Consider the following 20,130-nt stretch of genomic DNA (forward strand, 5'->3'; position numbering starts at 1 on the left):
CCTGGGGGTGAGGGTGCTGGAGGGGGGGGGTGTTGCTTTGACGTACAGAGCATAACTTACCCGCTATCAGAGCACTGAGCTGCCTATCAGAGAGACACAAACACATTCTTGCAAGTAACCTCAGGGCCATAGATCACGGTGCAGTGACCCCCAATGTTGGGAAACACTGTGAACCAACTTAGGTCACGTGTTGGGGTGGGGGTTGGGGATGACGGGGAGGAGGGTGGGGGATATTGCACGGGGTCTAAAGCTCTGAGCAGATCACTGACACACCGGACAACTTTAGGTAAGCAAGCGCCAGACAGGAGCCTGAGGATTTGGAAATTAACTAGCGGTCGGTCTAACCGTAACACTCAGCGGGGCTCGCGTTCCCTTTGATCACCCAGTGCCAACCTTAACCATCTCCAAACCAAACTACCCTGAGCTTTCCTCTAGTTTGGTAATGGAGTGAGCACTCTTTTAGTCTCTCTCTCTTGACCAGAGAGCATTAGGCGATTGCCGAGGCTCGGTGGTGGGTTGGGGTGGGGGGGGGGTGGGGGGGTGAGGAGCAGGGGGTGACGCGGGGGAAATAACACCCAGAGAGTGCGGATTGGAGATGGGGGTAACTGCTGGAGCAACTAACCAGCTAAAGCTGCGTGGCTTGGCCATTGATATTACCGCCTGACACGCTTTCCCGCTGCTTGTCCAGCTAGGACCACCCTAGCCGTTAAGAATTTGTCTTGCAGGGTTAGCAGGAGCTGAGTGAGAAGAGTCCCTACCCCCCACTGGGTTACTATTATTATTATTATTAATAATATTAATACTATTTTTATTATTGTTGCTATTATTACTACCGTTAGTGTTGCTGTTTTCATTATTATTACTACCGATGTTGTTACTATTATTAATATTATTATTATTATCATCATACAACAACAACAACACGATTACCATACGCAGGATATAAGAGAAATCCAGGCTTGGGGTATTTTAAAGCTTTTATGATTTCACGTTGGGCATTTGCGCACTAATTATTTTCAAAATCGGGCAGGTGGGATTAGAGAATAAATTAATTACAATCGGAATTCAAAAGTGTTTTCTTCCTCTACATATTTAGATAGTGAGAGAGAGAGACACACACACACACACACACAGAGTTATACACAGAGAGAGACACACACACACAGAGTTATACACAGAGAGAGACACACACACAGAGTTATACAGAGAGAGAGAGACACACACACAGAGTTATACACAGAGAGAGACACAGAGTTATACACAGAGAGAGAGAGACACACACAGTTATACACAGAGAGAGAGAGACACACACACAGAGTTATACAGAGAGAGAGAGAGAGACACACACACACAGTTATACACAGAGAGCGAGACACACACACAGAGTTATACACAGAGAGAGACACAGAGTTATACACAGAGAGAGAGACACACACAGAGTTATACAGAGAGAGAGAGAGAGAGACACACACACAGAGTTATACACAGAGACAGACAGACAGACACAGGTCTGGGAGGGGTTTGGGAGAATATAACCAGAACTGCAGTTCCCAGTGATCTCTGGTTCGCTGTTTAGCGTTTTCCGCTTTATAACACTGGGAGTTTCTACACAGAGCGACTGAAAGCGAATCAGGTACAGACACACACACAGGGTACAGACACACACACACACACACAGGGTACAGACACACACACACACAGGGTACAGACACACACACAGGTACAGACACACACACACACACACAGGTACAGACACACACAGGTACAGACACACACACACACACAGGTACACACACACACAGGTACAGACACACACACACACACACAGGTACAGACACACACAGGTACAGACACACAGGTACACACACACACAGGTACAGACACACACACACAGGTACAGACACACACACAGGTACACACCCACAGGTACTCACACACACACAGGTACAGAGATACAGGGGCAGAGAGGGGGGGACTGGGCAGAGAGGGGGGGACTGGGCAGAGAGGGGGGGACTGGGCAGAGAGGGGGGGACTGGGCAGAGAGGGGGGGACTGGGCAGAGAGGGGGGGACTGGGCAGAGGGGGGGGGACTGGGCAGAGGGGGGGGGGACTGGGCAGAGAGGGGGGACTGGCAGAGAGGGGGGACTGGGCAGGAGGGGGGACTGGGCAGAGAGGGGGGGACTGGGCAGAGAGGGGGACTGGGCAGAGAGGGGGGACTGGGCAGAGAGGGGGGGACTGGGCAGAGAGGGGGGACTGGGCAGAGAGGGGGGACTGGGCAGAGAGGGGGGACTGGGCAGAGAGGGGGGGACTGGGCAGAGAGGGGGGGACTGGCAGAGAGGGGGGGACTGGGCAGAGAGGGGGGACTGGGCAGAGAGGGGGGACTGGGCAGAGAGGGGGGGACTGGGCAGAGAGGGGGGACTGGGCAGAGAGGGGGGGACTGGCAGAGAGGGGGGACTGGGCAGAGAGGGGGGGACTGGGCAGAGAGGGGGGACTGGGCAGAGAGGGGGGGACTGGGCAGAGAGGGGGGGACTGGGCAGAGGGGGGGGACTGGGCAGAGAGGGGGGACTGGGCAGAGAGGGGGGGACTGGGCAGAGAGGGGGGGACTGGGCAGAGAGGGGGGGACTGGGCAGAGGGGGGGGGACTGGGCAGACGGAGAGAAAGAAGGAAAGAGAGACAGACCAGGAAAAGGAGACGGAACCAGTGAGAGGAAAAGACGCACAGACACAGACAGAAGGACAGAGACACACAGACAGAGAGAGAGACAGAGACAGAGACACAGACAGAGACACACAGACAGAGAGAGAGACACAGACAGACAGACAGACAGACAGACGGAGAGAGAGAGAGACACAGACGGACAGACAGACAGACAGACAGACGGAGAGAGAGACACAGACGGACAGACAGAGACACACAGACAGACAGAGACACACAGACAGAAGGACAGAGACAGACAGAGAGTCACAGAGAGAGAGACACAGACAGAGAGAGACACACAGACAGACAGACAGACACACAGACAGACAGACAGAGACACACAGACAGAAGGACAGAGACAAACAGAGAGAGAGACACACAGACAGACAGAGACACACAGACAGAAGGACAGAGACAGACAGAGAGAGAGAGACACACAGACAGACAGAGAGACACAGACAGAAGGACAGAGACAGACAGAGAGAGAGAGACACACAGACAGACACAGAAACACACACTGAGGAGTCGGTGGAAAAAGAGACAGAGACACAGAGAGGGAGTGATCTAAGTTGACATCGTGTTGTTACCCAAAGTGGTGAAACTTTGGCTGATCACTGACTGATGTCCTGAGGGACATTCCTGGGCTGTGTGTCTGCTTTATCCTTCTCTGTGTCTCTGTCTCTCTCCCTGTCCCTGTCCCTGTCTGTCTCTCTTTTTTTCTGTATATGTGTCTATCTCTCTTTCTATGTGTGTATCTGTCTGTGTGTGTGTGTCTGTATGTGTGTTTGTGTGTGTGTCTGTCTCTCTGTGTGTCTGTCTGTCTCTCTGTGTGTGTCTGTCTGTGTGTGTGTGTGTCTCTCTGTGTGTCTGTCTGTCTCTGTGTGTCTGTCTGTGTGTGTGTGTCTGTCTCTTTGTGTGTCTGTCTGTGTGTGTGTCTGTGTGTGTATCTGTCTCTCTGTGTGTGTCTGTCTTTCTCTGTGTGTGTGTCTGTCTTTGTCTCTCTTTCTCAGTGTGTGTCTGTCTCTGTGTCTGTCTCACACTAACCAGTTTATCTCTTCCCCCCCCCCCCCCAGACCCAGTTTCCACACAACCAGTCAGTCTCCTCTGCACTTCAGACCCCCCCTTACACCACCAGTGACAATAATGGCAAACTCTGAGGTAAGACATCCGAGAAATACTGTACACAGAGAGATTAAATGTTTATTTCCTCTCTCTTTATTTCTCCACTCACTTCCTCCACCAAAAATTCCTCCTCCCTCCCAGCCTGTGATTACCGGGGGTACCATTCCATGTTTACCCTTTAACCCCTCTCGGCCGTTGGTAGAGAGACAAATCCCTCTCCTGCCCCCCACCCTCCCCACCGCCTCCCCCCACCCTTCCATCGTGAGCAAATTGGTGGCTGCGTTCGCCGACAAATGCTGCAGTCACTACACTTCACAGTGAATCTTGTGACAGTGTGAAGCCTGGGATGGGGTGGGGGGATGGGTGTAGTGGGTTGGATCGAGATTGGGGGAGTGGGGTATTGGGTTATGAATGGGGGGGCGGGGGTGGGGGTTGAGGTTGCGATGGGGTGGAGGAGGGTGGGGGGAGTCCAGGAGGGTAAGACGAAGTGTTGGTGAAATCGGAACTCTGCTCTCCCCCCACCCCTCCCGCTCCCACCCCACCCTCACCCCACCTCAGGGCGCTAAGCTATGGGGCGGTCGCTTCGTGGGCGCCATCGACCCGATCATGGAGAAGTTTAACGCCTCCATCGACTACGACAAGCGCATGTGGGCGGCCGACATCCAGGGCAGCCAGGCCTACGTCAAGACCCTGGAGAAGGCCGGGCTGGTCACCGCACCCGAGATGGTCCAGATTCTGAAAGGTTTGGACCAGGTGAGGAGCTTGTCTTGCGCGTAACCCGCGCGCGCCGGGATGTGCCAGAGCGCGGCCCGCCGCCCGTTTCCATGGCCCGTGCTTGGAAGTTCGCGCAGGTTTCCGGAGCGTGCTCTCTCTCTCTCTCTCGCTCGCTCGCTCGCTGCGTCCCAGAGCGAAGGCATTCGCGGTCGAGCTCCGGGCATTCCAGAGTGGACGCCGCCGGACGGTCCTTTTGATCTGATTTGCTTCCCACCCGGTAGATTTATGAGGAGTGGGCCCGCGGAACGTTCCAGATCAAAGCCGGTGACGAGGACATCCACACAGCCAACGAGCGGCGACTCAAGGTACCGCGGGCGATGGCTGGGTCGGTTCGGGGCTGGTGAGGGAAGGGCGAGCGGGTGTGACCCCAGTAACTCCCGCCTGTCATTCCGGGATCCTTTCCGCAGGTTTAACGGAGAGGCATCGCTGGGGCAGTGAGGGTGGCCTTTGGTGGTTACCTGTGTCTGTCTCAGTCTCTCTGTGTCTCTGTTTCTCTGGGTGTCTCTGGGTGCCTGTCTCTCTGGGTGCCTGTCTCTCTGGATGCCTGTCTCTCTGGGTGCCTGTCTCTCTGGGTGCCTGTCTCTCTGGGTGCCTGTCTTTCTGGGTGCCTGTCTCTCTGGGTGTCTCTGTGTGCCTGTCTCTCTGGGTTTCTCTGGGTGCCTGTCTCTCTGGGTGCCTGTCTCTCTGGGTGTCTCTGTGTGCCTGTCTCTCTGGGTTTCTCTGGGTGCCTGTCTCTCTGGGTGCCTGTCTCTCTGGGTGTCTCTGTGTGCCTGTCTCTCTGTGTGCCTGTCTCTCTGGGTGTCTCTGTGTGCCTGTCTCTCTGGGTGTCTCTGGGTGCCTGTCTCTCTGGGTGCCTGTCTCTCTGGGTGCCTGTCTCTCTGGGTGTCTCTGGGTGCCTGTCTCTCTGGGTGCCTGTCTCTCTGGGTGCCTGTCTCTCTGGGTGTCTCTGTGTGCCTGTCTCTCTGGGTGTCTCTGGGTGCCTGTCTCTCTGGGTGTCTCTGTGTGCCTGTCTCTGGGTGTCTCTGTCTCTCTGTGCGCAGCAGGTTGGCTAACAGAGCAAACACAGTTGAAATGTCAGGGACGGCTGATAACCCGTGTTGTTTGTGATCACCACCGTGGCCGGCGTCAGCTCCAAACCCAGGCCTGGCATTGCCCTCGCTGACCTGAGGCACAGTCATGTGGCAATTCCTCACTGGAGGAAGGGTGGGGAACATTACCTTAAAGGCTCAGTGTGAGTGAATGAGGGAGTGAGTGTGTGTTGAGGTGTTTTTTTCCCCCTGTTTCAGGAGCTGATTGGGGAGGCGGGGGGAAACTCCACACAGGACGAAGCAGGAACGATCAGGTAAATCCACAGCGGAGTGGTTCGGGGGATGGACGGCCGGGGTGGGGTGGGTGGGGGTGGCGGTGGGGTTGAGCGGGAGGGTGAAGGTCAAGGGCGCCGTACAAGTGCAAGTTTTTGTCGGTTCACTCTCTCCCTTTTCCAGGTTGCGACTGACATGCGGATTTGGCTGCGGAGTGGGGTGGACACTCTGACCGGCCACCTGGTGCAGCTGGTCAGGACCATGGTGGAGAGAGCTGCCTCGTGCGTTCAGTTCTACACTGGGGGGGGGGCTGGGGGAGGTGGGGGCTTTGGTCACAGCGTTAGCGAGATCAGGGGACGCTGACCTCTTCCTACTCTCCTAATTCTAACCCCGATATTGTATTGGGGGTGGAGGGGGGGGGCTTGGGATTAGAGAAGAGAATGTGTATCTGTGTGCGTGTGTGTGGGTGTGTGTGTGTGTGGGGATGGGGGTGGGGGGGGCGGAGGGGGTGCAGATCGAGCATCGGCATAGACACAATGGGGAGAGAACTGGGAATGGGGTTAAGGGTAGAGAGCTCCAGTGGGGGAGCGAGCGCCAGCACAGACACGAACGACCTCCTTGCGCTATAAACGTTCTCTGGTGACTTTTCGCCTCTTGGCTTGTGCCCAGCCTGACCCAGTGCCCTCTGTCCTGCAGGGAGATCGATGTGCTGTTCCCTGGATACACTCACATGCAGAGAGCTCAGCCCATTCGATGGAGTCACTGGATCCTAAGGTAATAATCTTCGGTTTGCTCTTGGATTATTAACAGGCGGACGTTAAAGATCACACAGCCTCCTCGAAAAGAGAAGGGATTTTCTCCCCCACTCCCATGTGTTCTACGTCACAGCCACATGCGTGTGTTCTGTGTTACAGCCACGCGGTTGCTCTGCGCCGAGATGCCGAGAGACTGGATGAAATCAAGAGTCGGGTCAATGTGCTGCCCTTGGGGAGGTGATGTATCTCAAGCGAATGTTTCCTGCCCTCACCTCGCCCCCCCCCACCATTCCCCCGACCGACCCACTCTCCCCCAAGCTCAGCGTTGTGGCAGGGGCTCGATCGTGATGGTTTATGACCCCCCCCCACCACCCCTCTCTCCTCCCAGTCTATCTGTTCATTTCACAATCAATGCTTTTCATTTCCAGCGGTGCCATTGCTGGGAACCCCTTTAAGATCGACAGAGAATTCCTGTGTCGAGGTACGTTTAATGTGACATTAGTGAGTTCGGGTTTTTATTCTACATATACAGATATATATATATACGCACACACAGTATATATAACTTGTTATTTATCCCCGGGTAGTTACCGTGTGTTTATTTGTCCTCGGTGAGTTGTCGGATGATTAAACCTGGTTAATTAACGGATCAAAACTAGGGCCTTCTCGGGTGATCTTTGTGGCTCATCGTCTAAGAGATTGAGTTCAGTCAGGAGTTTGAGAGGGAGAGAGAGATGGAGACACAAAGAAAGAGAGTGAAACAAAGAGAAAATGAGAGAGCGAGAGGGGGCACGAGAGAAAGGGAAAAAGGGAGAAGAAAGTAAAAGGTGTTGTCTTTCAGAGCTGCAGTTCGCCTCTATCAGTCTGAACAGTATGGACGCAACAAGCGATCGAGACTTTGTGGGTGAGTTCCTCTCCGTCTCTTTAAAAACCCGCTTAATATATTAAAAACCTCCCAGTTTCTCTTTGCAACCGCACCCACGAGGGAGAATAATAGTAATAATAATCCTTGCATTTGATACACAGCCTTACCACATCATCGAGACGTCTCAAAGCGCTTCACAGAATATACTGTAAAGTGAATTGACTGTATATTCTGTGAGCGAAACCCGGCAGCCAATTGCGCACAAACCGTCGTGGATTGAAGTGACCAATTTATTATTATTATTATTATTATTATTTTTGAAGAAATGGAATAAAAGGGTCCGGGGGAGGAGGAAAGATTAGGAGGGGCACAGGTGAGTGTGGTGTATAAACTCCAGTACAAACTGGTTGGACGATTGTTTTGGTGCTATAATGGTCTATGTAATGAATCGACACACCCTCACACACTCGTACACACCCTGTTCCTGAGCGGTGCTGTGAAATTGCACGTCACTGTTCAAACTTGTCCGGTTTCTAAGCTCGCTACGACTTTCCTTGTAACTTAGATGTATTTTAAAACATACCGGGTAACCAAACTTTTGCAACGGGGGAGGAGATTTCAGTGGCTTTCCTGATACTGATTTACAAATCTAGAGATAAGGGCCGTGTGGGGTGGGGAGAGAATGATCCATGAGCGGGGAGGGGGGAGGGAGATGGTCTCTTACACACTTTTACAGACTCCGCTCCTGCCGCTGAAATCTGTATATGAGAGGGCGGGTAATAGCAGGGATCGGGAGGACAAAGGCAGCGTTTAGTGCAGACATTGCCCGGTGAGAGCCCGAGATTAACTGGGGATTTCAGCCATTCAGTAACAAAGGGAGGATTAACTACACGGGGAGGTTTTGTCTGGTCTGCGTGCATCATTCGTGTCTGCCTGCGTGTGAGTGTCAGCCTTGCGCAATGGTAGCACGCTCTCCTCTGAGTCGGAAGGTTGTGGGTTCAAGCCCCCCCCGCTCCCGCTCCCGCTCCCCCGCACCGGTACTTGGAATCACATAGTCTAAGCCGATGGTCCAGTGCAGTGCTGGGGGCGTGTTGCGTTGTCGGAGGTGCCGTCCTTTAAATGAGAAGTTAAACCGAGCTCGCCATCTGCTTGTTCGGGCGGACGTTAGAGATCCCAACGGCGCTATTCGTAAAGGGAAGGGAGTTTCTCTTTCCCGGTGTCCCGGCCAACAATCCCCCCGGATAAAATCGGTCGCTCACCCCATGACTGTTTGCAGGACACTGCTGTGCGCAAACTGGCTGCCACGTTTCGCCCGCAAAAATACACTCCACTTTACAGTATAGCCCGTGAAGCGCTTTGAGATGTCTCGACGACGTGATAAGGAGCTCCATCAAATGTAAATGCAAGGATTATTGGATAAGAAGTGTGTGCGTGTGTGTGTGCATATCGCGTATGCGTGTGTATATGTATAGCGCCTTTGCTGTAAAATGTAAATGGTTGTGTGTGTGTGTGCGCATGTGAGCGCCTGTGTGTAATACTCCTGTCCAGCTACAGCGCTGACCTGTGTATCTCTGCGCCATCACAGCTGAGTTCCTGTTCTGGTGCTCTCTCTGCCTCACCCACCTGAGCAAAGTGGCTGAAGACCTGATCATTTACAGCAGCAAAGAGTTTGGATTTGTCATTCTGTCCGACGCCTACAGGTAAATCTACGCGGAAAGCCCAATACCTCTTCCTCCCCAAACATTCAGTGGAGTCCTGTTGCGTAATGGTTAGTGTGCTCGCCTTGCAAGCGAGAGGACCGAGGTTCGATTCCCAGGCGGAGCGAAACCTTAGGCAAGTTTCCTTATTCCACATGCCTCTGTTTACCGAGCAGTAAGTAGGAACTCGGCTGTTAGTCGGTTGGCGGATTGCTCTCTGTGGGCAATAATCCCTCCCTCCCCAAATAAAGATAATAATAATAGTTTGGTCTCTCAATCCATGGCTGTTTGTGGGACACTGCTGTGCACAATTCTGCCGCGTTTCACCCACAAGTTACAGTCAGTTCATTATGTACCCTGTGAAGCGCTTTGAGACATCTCAAAGACGTGATAAGTCGCTATATGAAATGCAAGAATTATTATAATGAACGCCTCGTTTAATTCTGGTCTCTGGGGCAATGTGTCGCCCCCTCCCACACACACAGCCCCCCCCCCCCCCCCCCCAGCATCCGATCCCGTCTCCCTGCAGTGCTCCAAGCCGTTATCCTACAGGAAGGTCGCTGTGTAAATAAATGTAAGCTGTTGTTGTTGATGATCTTTCAGCACGGGAAGCAGTCTGATGCCTCAGAAAAAGAATCCGGACAGTTTGGAACTGATTCGCAGCAAAGCTGGCCGTGTTTTTGGCCGGGTGAGAATCTGCGCCTCGCGCATACACACACACACACACGCACACACATGCACGCACACGCGGGCAAATCGGTCGCTCACTTCGCGGCTGCGGAGAAAACGAAGCTAATTGGATCTTTTAGGGAATAAGATCACGGGATGTAGTTTGGGAAGTGACATGTGCACGTGATTGCCACAATGGGGGAAGGCGAATTGGATGGACCCTGGTCTTCTTTCGTCTGGAAATTCTTCGGTTTGTATGTAAGAAATCCCGTGAAGAGTTTTGAGACAGTACATGAAAGGTGCTGTTTATTGATGCTGCAAGGAGAGAAGTGGGCGACGAGGCAAGGGAGAGGGTAGAATCAGGAGGGGCGGAAGGACTTGTAGAGTGTAAGTAGCAGCACAGACTAGTTGAGGCGAAGGCAGATGGCCTGTATGCGCTCTCTGCGAATCTCTACATTTTATCCCCCCTCCCCTCCACCCACCCTCTGATGAAGACCTCTTTCCTCCTCAGTGCTCGGGATTCCTGATGAACCTGAAGGGTTTGCCCAGCACCTACAACAAGGACCTGCAGGTGAGGAGCGGTTCCCAGTTTTCGGTCAAATTGCCTCGTTGTGCCGGCCAGGAAGCCAACGCCCTGAACGTCCCGTGGTTTTTTTCTCTGTTTCTGCGCAGGAAGACAAGGAAGCCATGTTCGACAGTTTTGACACGATGACCGCAGTACTGCAAGTGGCTACTGGGGTGATCTCCACACTACAGGTGACCCCAGCGCTGTGAGCATGGTTCAGGCATTCAGCCTTTCTGCCCCCACCCTCTGGAACTCCATCCCGGAGCCCCTCCGCCTCGCCCCCACCCTCGCCTCCTTCGAGGCCCGTCTCGAGACTCTCCTTTTCGACCGTACCTTCGTTCACCCTCTTACCCTTAGCCTCACGCTGCCCTCAACCCCTCCTGATCCCAACCCCAGGTACAAACCCCTCATTGTCCAGCGCCTTGGGACATCCGCCCAACGTGAACGACGCTATATAAGTGCGAGTTGTTGTTGTCGTTGCTGTTGTTGTTGTTGATGGGGTGTGGAGATAGGATTGGAGATGTGGGATGGGATGAAATGGGTGGAGAGGACTCCGGGCAAAACCGTGACCCAACGAAACCGAACCTCCTTCTCTACCTTCAGATCAACGAAGCAAACATGAGGGCGGCCCTGAGCCCGGACATGCTGGCCACCGACCTCGCCTACTACCTAGTCCGCAAGAAGGTGAGTGTCTTTACCCAACAAAGCTTGTGTGTGTGTGTGTGTGTGTTAGTACCACTTATTTCACCAGCCTCGCATTTGGTACATCGCATCGCGACCTCCCAAAGTGCTTCGCAGGATCTTTCTGTGAATTGTAGTGACTGTGTGTTTTTGGAAGCAAATGTGGCGGCCGATTTGCGGGCAGCGACGTCTCCACGAATGGTCGTGAAGTGAACGAGTGGTTTTATCTGTTTGTGTGTGTGTGTTGGGGGTGGGTGGGGTGGGGGGGGGCATTATCAGCCAGGACACCACGGGGGAGAAACTCCCTTCCCTTTTCAAGTAGCGCCGAGGAGATCTTTAACATCCGTCTGTCTGAATAGGGCACGGGCGGGGAGTGACGTTTAATGCCTCAACTGAAGGACAGCACCTCCGACTCCCCCCCACCCCCCCACCCCACCCCAACACTGATCTGAAGCATAGCCTAGACTTTGATCTTAATGTGCCCGACCCACAACCTACAATCTCGGAGGAGAGACTGAGCCTCAGGGTTGCAATCCACTTCCCCCCACCCATCACCCTCCTCCCGTGTGATGCAGGAATATTAGCAAACTACCTGTCCCTCCAGCGAGGGGAGGGGTCCTAACGGCTCACTCTGTGTGTGTGTGTGTGTGTGTGTGTGTTTGTGTGTGTGTCTCCCTGCAGATGCCGTTCAGAGATGCTCACAGTGCCTCGGGGAGAGTGGTTCATTTGGCCGAAACCAAGGGAGTGGCTGTCAATGAGCTGTCACTGGAGGAGCTCAAAACTGTGAGGTACGAACAATCTGCTGTGTCTTGGATCTCACACAGGGCGGGGAGGGGGAAGGGGTGTCTGGGGAGGGTTGATGGGGGTGGTGGGGGGGTGATTGACAGGCTGGGAGGGGGGGGGGAACTGACTGACTGGGGGGGAAGGATAACACTGACTGTGAGAGCCAGGGCTTCACGGGTTATATTGTAGAGTGAATTGACTGTACATTTGTGGGCGAAACGCGGCAGCCAACTGCGTACAAACAGCTGTGGATTGAAGTGACTGATTTATTCTTTAAAATTTTGATGGAGATTGTGTGTGCGCGTGTGTGTGTGTGTGCACGTGTGTGTGTTTCTCTCCGCAGTTCGCTGTTTGAGAGCGACGTGTCGCAGGTGTGGGATTACACGCACAGCGTGGAGCAGTACCAAGCCACAGGGGGGACGGCCTGTGATAGCGTCTTACACCAGGTCCAGCAACTCCGGGAGTGGATGGAGAGGAGGCAGAGCGTCTGAACCACTTCCCAACCTCTCCGTCACCCCTGACTGACGAGGCGGGGGGGTGATGGGGAGAGGATACAGCTCCTGTTTGGCCCCTGTATTTTGTTGGAAGCTGCTGGGGCGGCAGCGAGGTAGTGAGGGGGTGGGTGGGAGGAGTGGGGAGTGAGGGAGAGAATGGGTGGGCTGTTTTTCTGAGACTCTTTCCCCACCACCGCGCCCCCCCCCACCACCCCCAGGGGAGGTTGCATTATGTAATAAAGCTCTCGTTCTCTGCAGCTTTGCAGACTTGATGTGAAGGGTTAAGGACCTGTGTGTGAGACTGGTTACAGGGACTTTGAATACAGACCATTTTCATCATAAAAGCAGCTTGTGTTTTTTTCCCCCACCCCCCCACACCGTGTCGTTGCCTGTGTCATTTGCGCTCTCTCTCTCTCTCTCTCTCACAAATTCCTGCTCTCTGCTCGTAAACTCACGGTGAACGACTGATTCTTTACCCACGCAACCTCCTGCTCGGGTCCAAATCCCTGACTGTCCTGCACCTCGGGACGTCCTCCTGACGTGAAAGGCGCTCTATAAATGGAATCTTGTTGTTGTTGTGTGAGCGCCTGTGTGTATCTGCGTAATAAGGCTGTTGTTGTTGTTGGTGGGGGCGGAACAGAAGGGGAGCTGGGTTTAACATCTCATCTGAATGATGGTACCTCCGACAACCACCCCCTTCCCCCCACCCCCACCCCGAACTGTGCTGAAGCATCAGCCTGGACTGATGGACACAGGGTGTGTTTGTGGGTGTGTGTCAGTGTGAGCTGAGCTGCCCTGTGTCGCTGATCTCCCTGCTCTGTTGCGTGTGTGTGTGTGTGTGTGTATTGCCTGGCGCTCGGCAAGTCGTGTCCCTGTGTTTAAAGTGCTAGAACGCCCCTGGGCAGGACGCGCAAACCAGCAGCACAAAAGGCCAATCGTTCTAGTAGAAACTGCCCAGAGCCAACAAAACCCACACGCGTGAGCAAGTCAGCCTTTGTGTTCTCAACACCGTGCGCCCTGGGTTTGTGCTGTGAACACAGAGAAAGCTGGAGAGGCAGAGGGGGAGGGGGGGGGGCTGGCGGGGAGGGGGAGGTGGTCCTGTAATGATATGACAGCGGCCAGAGTCTGTGTGTGAACAACCTATCAAGAGCTGTGTTACATCAACAAGGACGCCACGTGTCAGCAGTGTTCATGTCCGTCCTGGTGCTCGCTCCCCCTCCAGCCCCCCACCCCCAACGCTGGAGCTCTCTGCTGTAATCTCAGTCCCCTGCTCTTCTTTCCACAGCCCCCCACCCACCCCGCCCCGCAATGTATCCTCGGTGGAGCTCTCTAATCCCATTCCCCTGCTTTTCTCCTGTGTGTGTTTTCTGCTCCGTTCCGACAGTCTATCTCTGGAGTCTCCGTGGGTAACTGGGATGCATGGAATTCTCAGTGCGGTCTGGGTACACTTACGCGCAGTGATGTCAGACACCTGTCTGGCCTTTTCTCTCCCCCACCCCCCACCAACATCTGTTTTTTGTAGGCAAATGTGACAGCCAATTTTCACCCAGCATTCTGGCCCAGAGATGCGAGTGCTACTAACTGAGCCAGGCTGACACCCGACCACAGTGATCTGCGGGTAACTCGATAGCTGAACATTGGGAGCTTCAAGGGTTGTGCGGGGAGTGTCACCAGCTGTCTAGCAAGATTCCCAGGACCACCCTACCCCTCAGGGCTTTGGCTTGCAGTGTTAACATGAGCTGAGTTCCCTGCCCCCAGTGACTGGTCTGCCCTCTCAAGTCCTGCCGATGAGCCAGACTGGGTGGGCTGTGCTGTCTTCAACAGCGCCCTGGAATACTGCGGACCCGCCTGGCTCAGGACCCGGGGACTGGAGACCTCCACAGAGGGTGGGCTTGACTAATCCAACGTTCTGTGGCCGGTCGGGCTCATAAGTCTCGGTCGGAGCCCGGTTTGCACTGATTGTCCAGCGCCTTGGGACATCCTCCCGACGTGAAAGGCGCTATACGAAGGCGTAATTTTGTTGTTCAGCGTGGTGACTGTCTCGGGCTCCGGGCCGGGGAGACAGCAAAGCCGGTGATGGAGCTCCAGGTGTGAGTCGAGGCAATTTATAGCGATCCCCTCCTCTCGCCCTCCCACCAGCAGCTGCTGCCTGTCACCCCGATCAAGTGACTGCTTCGTCTTGAAGAAAATCTCAATCTGCTCCAGCAGCTTGCCATGGGATAGCGCTCTCAATGCTCAAGCTGTGTAGGTTTTACCCGGTTAGACTCCAGCAATTAACCCAGCTCCATCGCACACTCTGGGGTTGCCTCCCCCCACCCCCACCCCCCCAAGCCTTGCCTCTTGCCAACCTGTGCCTAATACTTTCCAGAATTAGTTAAGTAGGATACATCCCCCTATAGGGTGGGTGAGAGAGAAAGAGAGGGAGCGCATTGCATTCCAGCAATCTATCGCTGGGATTTCCATGTGTAGGTGGAACGTGTGAAAATCTCAGTCTGGTTTGGAAACTCTTTAAAAACCGGGCAGTGTAAATACCCCGACCCTTAAAATAAAATACCGACAGTGTGAAAGTTGAGGCCTGAAACGGGAAAGATTAAACTCCACTGTTTATTTTTCGAATAGAATTTTTTTTTTTACTAATGGGACTTTACGTAACTTTTTCCTGTGTGTGGGGTGTGTGGGAGGTGGGGGCGTGAGGGTGGGGGTGGAAGGGAAAGGAGGTATTTCTTATAAACATTTCTTTTCTTAGCTTAAAAGCACCTAGAGGTGACAGAGGAGAAGCGAGGCGAAGATGGTGGCGGTGAGGAGGGTGGGGGGCTGTGCAGTGCGGGTGGACGAAGGTTGGGTGGCGGTGGGTGTCCCCTGGGGGTAGACAGTTGCGGAGGCTTTGTTGGTCTGGTGTGCGTTGGCCCAGGTGCCGCCGCTGGTGTCCTGGTGCATGACGTGGGGGTGTTCCGGTTCCCTCTCCGACTCTCGCTCTGGTTCTTGCTCCGGGTCTGAAGCAGAGAAACGACTTGTCTTCTTGTTGATCCAGTTGATGTAGTTGCTGGTGCGAGTGTACACTCCGGGCCGGAAGCGCTCGGCACAGCCCTGCCCCCAGCTCACCAACCCCACCAGGTAAAAGCGCTCCGTGTGTTTGTGTCGGCACGACAGGGGTCCCCCGCTATCACCCTGGGGAGTGGGGCAGAGAAAGGACACCCAGTCAGTACAATAATAATAATAATCCTTGCATTTGATACAGCACCTTCTCAAGTCGTTGAGACGTCTCAAAGCTCTTCAAAGGATATATTGTAACGTGGATTGATCGACGGTGTATTTTGTGGCCTAAACGCGGCAGCCAATTGCTTTTGGCTGAGGTCAAGTGCGGTGACTGTGCTTTTCAGTGACTCCTTGAGCTACATGACTGGCAAAAAAGGTCTCCTGTTGAAACCTGCCTGTGTATTACAAGGAGCCTTGTATGAATCCAATCTCACCATAATAATGTATTGTGGGAGGATGAGCTCCTGGTAGGAGCTATGCCTTTGGTCCTCTGATGGCTGAGATGGGTATTGCACAATTTCCACCTCATTACGAGGGACGGAATAGTCTAATCCTGTTCCTATGAATCATTCTTTGACAATTTGGGGCCAAGAGAGCTTTTTTGTTTGATGGGGTGGGGAGGGAAGGTTGTGTCTTAAGGTTGCCTCGTTCTCTTAACGAATTCATTTCGATTTAATTCGCCCTAAAGTGGGTGGGTGAGCAGAGCTTGAACTCTAACCGCGCTCACCAGAAGAAAATGAAAATAATTCTAGCTAAATCAAGAGTCCTACCTGACAAGCATCGATCCCTCCTCCTGCAAACCCAGCGCACACCATGTTCTCGTTGACCAGCCTCCCGTACCAATCGGGCTGCTGGCATGTCGCCGTGGGAATGATGTTAACAGCCGCCTCCTGCAGGATATGGGCGCTGGTTCCTATCGGGAGTTAAACGCACATCGGGTTTTTAAAACAATAATAATTATTAATAATAATATTAACAATCCTTGCATTTGATGTAGCGCTTTATCACATCTCAAAAGGGTTTCACGGGAATGCATTGTAAAGTGTAGTGACCGTATATTTTTAGGGGCGAAACACAGCAGTCAGTCGCGTACAGCAGTGTCCCACAAACAGCCATGGAGTAAGACAAACCCAACATTTTATTTGGAGTAAGATCGTTGGCCAGGACACCAAGCGAGAGAGAGAGAGAAACTCCCTTCTCTTTCTGAATAGAGCCGTGGGAACCTGACGCATCCACCTGAACAGGTAGATGGGATATTGGAGCGTCCACTTAGATTGTTGTTGTTGTTGTGGGGGACGCCCACCTTTCTCCATCCGTCCCCAGCCGGTGACGTGACAGCCTTTCCAGGTGTTCTCCACAGCCTCGCCCTGGGAGGGTAAACACACCGGCCGGATGTTCTCCCCGAACTCGATGGCCTTGTCCACGCGGAGCAAGGCTACGTCGTTGTTGATGTTGGAGTAGTTCTCGTGGATGATGAGGGCGTCGATGTCTCTCACCACTGTCCAGCTGTCTGGCTTCCACTGGTCTCGCAGCCCCAGAGATGCCCGCCAGGCCGTCTTCCTTCTACCTCAACAGAGCGAGAGAGAGTGGGTGGGAGGGGGTGGTGGTAGGTTAGGAGTAAGGCAGACAATGCACACAGCGCAGTGCACACAACCCAGCATTTTCCTATTTACTCTTCCTTCCTCACTGCCTTGTTCCCCTCATCACCCGTCTTCACATTGCACCTGAAGAACTTCCTCTTTGACCCCACCTACAGCACTCCCCCCCACCACCAAAGTGGTGTCAGGCTCCGTCACTGTTAAGCGCTCCAAGACATTGCCCCGTGGCGCTGACAAGCTGTTGTCACTGGAGCGGAACGTTAGTTAATAGTCTCTCCCACTCCCTCGACTCCTTCAAGGCCTGACTCAAGACCCACCTTTTCGACTGCGCCTTTGGTCATCTAACCCTCCATTGCCCTCCACTGCTCTCTAATCCCAACCTGCAGCTCAGGTGCAAAAGCCCTCATTGACCAGCGCATTGGGACGTCCTCCCAACGTGAAAGGCGCGATACACATGTAATGTTGTTGTTGCTAATATAGTATGTAAATATTGGTACGCGCACGTACTTGTAGGTGCCGAAGCAGTGAGCGGCTGAGATCAGCCACCAGTCGCTGATGATCGAGGCTCCGCACACATGCTGATGGCTCCTCCCCAGCTGGAGACTGACCTGCCAGGGCCAGGCACCCGTGATGGCGTCTTTGCCCCCCACGATCCGCGAATAGCTGGCCCGAACCACCACAGCGCTCGTCCCGCACTCTGGAAGAGAATTTGCCTTTAGTGTCTGTCCGTCAAGCGCTCTCTCTCTCTCTCTACCCCCCCACCCCCCCCCCCCCCGCCCCACCGGATTCCATCCTATATTGTCCGACCTCACTCACCCCCCTCCTGTGGAGTCTTGAGGCATTGTGGTTAGAGCACTCGCCTCGCAAGTGAGAGGACCCAGGGTTCGATTCCTGGCAAGGCAGGGCGAAACCTTGGGCAAGTTTCCTCACCCCGCGCACCCTCTGTTTACCGAGCGGTACGCAGGAACCCGGTTGTTAGTCGATTGGTGGATCGCTTTCCGGGGATAATAATCCCTTCACAAAAAATAATAATAATTTGCTCACTCAGTCCACGACTGTTTGTGGGACATCGCTGTGCGCGATTGCCTGCCGTGTTTCGCCCGCAAAGTATACGGTCACCGCACTTTACAATATATTCTGTGAAGCGCTTTGAGACGTCCCAACGACGTGATAAGGCGCTATATCAAATGCCAGGATTATTAATATAATTGTCAGAGAGAGGTGAAAGAGAGATTATAGGGAAGGGGGGGGACAAGAGAGGGAGGAGAGGGGTTAAGAGAGAGATGTACGTTTTTATGTCTTTCCAACATACTTTTGGCTTTTACCCTGAAAGTCACATTGAGTGAGAGAGTGAGAGAGAGAGCATCACATCACCCATTGCCCTAAAGTGTCTTGCAGTTTAGTTCCAGTCGGACATAAGCTCTAAGTGTGTGTTTGACAATAATAATAATAATAATAAATAATAAGCCACAAGATAAATCTCTTTTCATTAATGCTCAACACCACACCACACCAGAGGTGACAGAGCAGCAGCCTGACTTGTGGAAAGCACTCTCGTATTTATTACTGTCTCGGCAGAGAGAAGTGGGTGTACTGGGGGGTGAGCAAACTTACGTATATTCGTTTCTCCATTCGCTAAAATCAGGAGAATCGACCACAGGACAGCACAGGACAGAGGGACATGGCTGAAATGCAGGTGGGAGTTTGTGTGCATCATCCAGACTTCATTTGGCCAAAGCAGCTGAGCGTAAGAAACCTTTAGCGAACGTCACCGAGTGGCGTATTATGACGAAAATTCGCAGCGGATCCACTTCATAATGTCTCTGAGCAGAAATGGTCCCTGTAAGAGAGTGAAGTGGGTTGTTTTCTAAGGGCTGGAGGCAGCGAGGAAACCTCACCTCACCTCACCCAGGACTGGGAGGGAGGGAGGGAGGGACAGGGGGACACATAGAAATAAGTCCTGGCTTTGCTTTTAACTCGTGGTTTTATTATCTGAGCTCTCTGTCTGCAGATGGAATCACGACTCTGTCCAGATTGTTTTTCATTTCTAGGCGCTGTTCTAAGTTCTGATGTTTTGGGAAAATATACAATTTATATATATGTGTATATATATATATATTTCTTGCTGCACTTTATAAAACTGACACTGTACTCTTAACATTTAGCACTTTATTCGACATTGTAATGTGGCTCAAATCTGCATTTTTTCACACTTAAAGGGAATAATAATCGTAGTGTTGAGTTGCAGCACAACTGCATGTTATTATTTCCTGAAAATTAAGGAAGTTGATTGAGAAAATAAACTAAAGCCTGTGTGTGGGTGTGTTTTGTTTTGCCCCGTTTATATGTTTTAAAATATTTCCCTCTTAAACATTCGACCATGTTTAATGTGTATCACTTTGGACTCGTTTGTGTTTCGGAAAAAAAATCGGTAAAGCTGTTGTTAATTTATTAAAGAACATTTTTTAAAAACTTTTTTGATTTGTTTAAATAATGTGAGCAAATGTTGCGATAGAGGCCAGCGAGAGGGACAGAGCATTTCACAGAGAGAGAGAGAGAGAGTGGGAGAGTGGAAGGATTTAAGAATTTAAAAGAAATAACATTTTTTTAAAATGATACACAAATATAAAAATGTAATTGTTTTTAAATATCCTTTACATGTATCATACTATTAGACAATTATATTAGCTACAGGGAATCAACAAGTGAAGATTTTTAAAATATACATTTTATCTCCAAATATGCAATTGTTAAATATTTTTATCACATTATAATTCTATTACTTCATACACGTGTACAGGGAATCAATCAATAAAGCAATGTTTTATACTTTATATACAAATGTAAAAATACACACCTGTGCGTGTGTGTGTGTGTGTGTGGATATAGATATAGACATATTATTACATTATATTATGATTTATTACTCATATATTTGGGTGTATTTTTATATTCGTTTATATAAAAATAAATTTCTTTATATTTGTTGGAACTTTTTATAAGGAACATTAACGGTAGGACTGTATGAGCTCGACATCGCCGACAGAGAGAGAGAACCATAAATAATAAAGAAATTAAAAAAAACGGTATTGGG

General features: G+C 52.1%; 2 protein-coding genes across 2 annotated transcripts; one reads left to right on the top strand and one right to left on the bottom strand.

The window, feature by feature from the left end:
- Nucleotides 1–264: 264 nt before the first annotated feature.
- asl (argininosuccinate lyase) lies at nucleotides 265–12,740 on the top strand. The gene is given in 18 exon segments (NM_001292413.1): nucleotides 265–286; nucleotides 3,770–3,854; nucleotides 4,377–4,571; nucleotides 4,814–4,897; nucleotides 5,879–5,899; nucleotides 5,902–5,934; nucleotides 6,077–6,174; nucleotides 6,590–6,667; nucleotides 6,808–6,885; nucleotides 7,077–7,129; nucleotides 7,490–7,552; nucleotides 9,099–9,213; nucleotides 9,814–9,898; nucleotides 10,391–10,450; nucleotides 10,552–10,635; nucleotides 11,048–11,128; nucleotides 11,807–11,913; nucleotides 12,252–12,740. Coding segments are annotated over 17 exon segments (1,398 nt in total). The 5' UTR covers nucleotides 265–286; nucleotides 3,770–3,839; the 3' UTR covers nucleotides 12,400–12,740.
- Nucleotides 12,741–15,088: 2,348 nt separating this feature from the next.
- On the bottom strand, nucleotides 15,089–18,916 carry LOC103180626 (acrosin). The gene is made up of 5 exons (XM_007896581.2): nucleotides 18,651–18,916; nucleotides 17,544–17,733; nucleotides 16,742–17,001; nucleotides 16,209–16,351; nucleotides 15,089–15,570 (listed from the first exon to the last, which is right to left on the bottom strand). The coding sequence occupies exons 1-5, from the start codon at nucleotides 18,751–18,753 to the stop codon at nucleotides 15,160–15,162; spliced, it is 1,107 nt and encodes a 368-aa protein (XP_007894772.1). The 5' UTR covers nucleotides 18,754–18,916; the 3' UTR covers nucleotides 15,089–15,159.
- Nucleotides 18,917–20,130: the final 1,214 nt, after the last annotated feature.

The sequence above is a fragment of the Callorhinchus milii genome, unplaced genomic scaffold (assembly GCF_018977255.1).
Source record: "Callorhinchus milii isolate IMCB2004 unplaced genomic scaffold, IMCB_Cmil_1.0 Scaffold10, whole genome shotgun sequence".
Lineage (NCBI taxonomy): Eukaryota > Metazoa > Chordata > Chondrichthyes > Chimaeriformes > Callorhinchidae > Callorhinchus > Callorhinchus milii.

Bases quoted from the DNA above. Each gene is read 5' to 3' on its own strand.
- LOC103180626 (XM_007896581.2), bottom strand. From the start codon at position 18,753: ATGATGCACACAAACTCCCACCTGCATTTCAGCCATGTCCCTCTGTCC. The intron at 17,734-18,650 runs GTAAGTTTGCTC...ATTCTCTTCCAG, and splicing joins GAATGGAGAAACGAATATAC to AGTGCGGGACGAGCGCTGTG. The intron at 17,002-17,543 runs GTACGTGCGCGT...CTGTTGAGGTAG, and splicing joins CACTGCTTCGGCACCTACAA to AAGGAAGACGGCCTGGCGGG.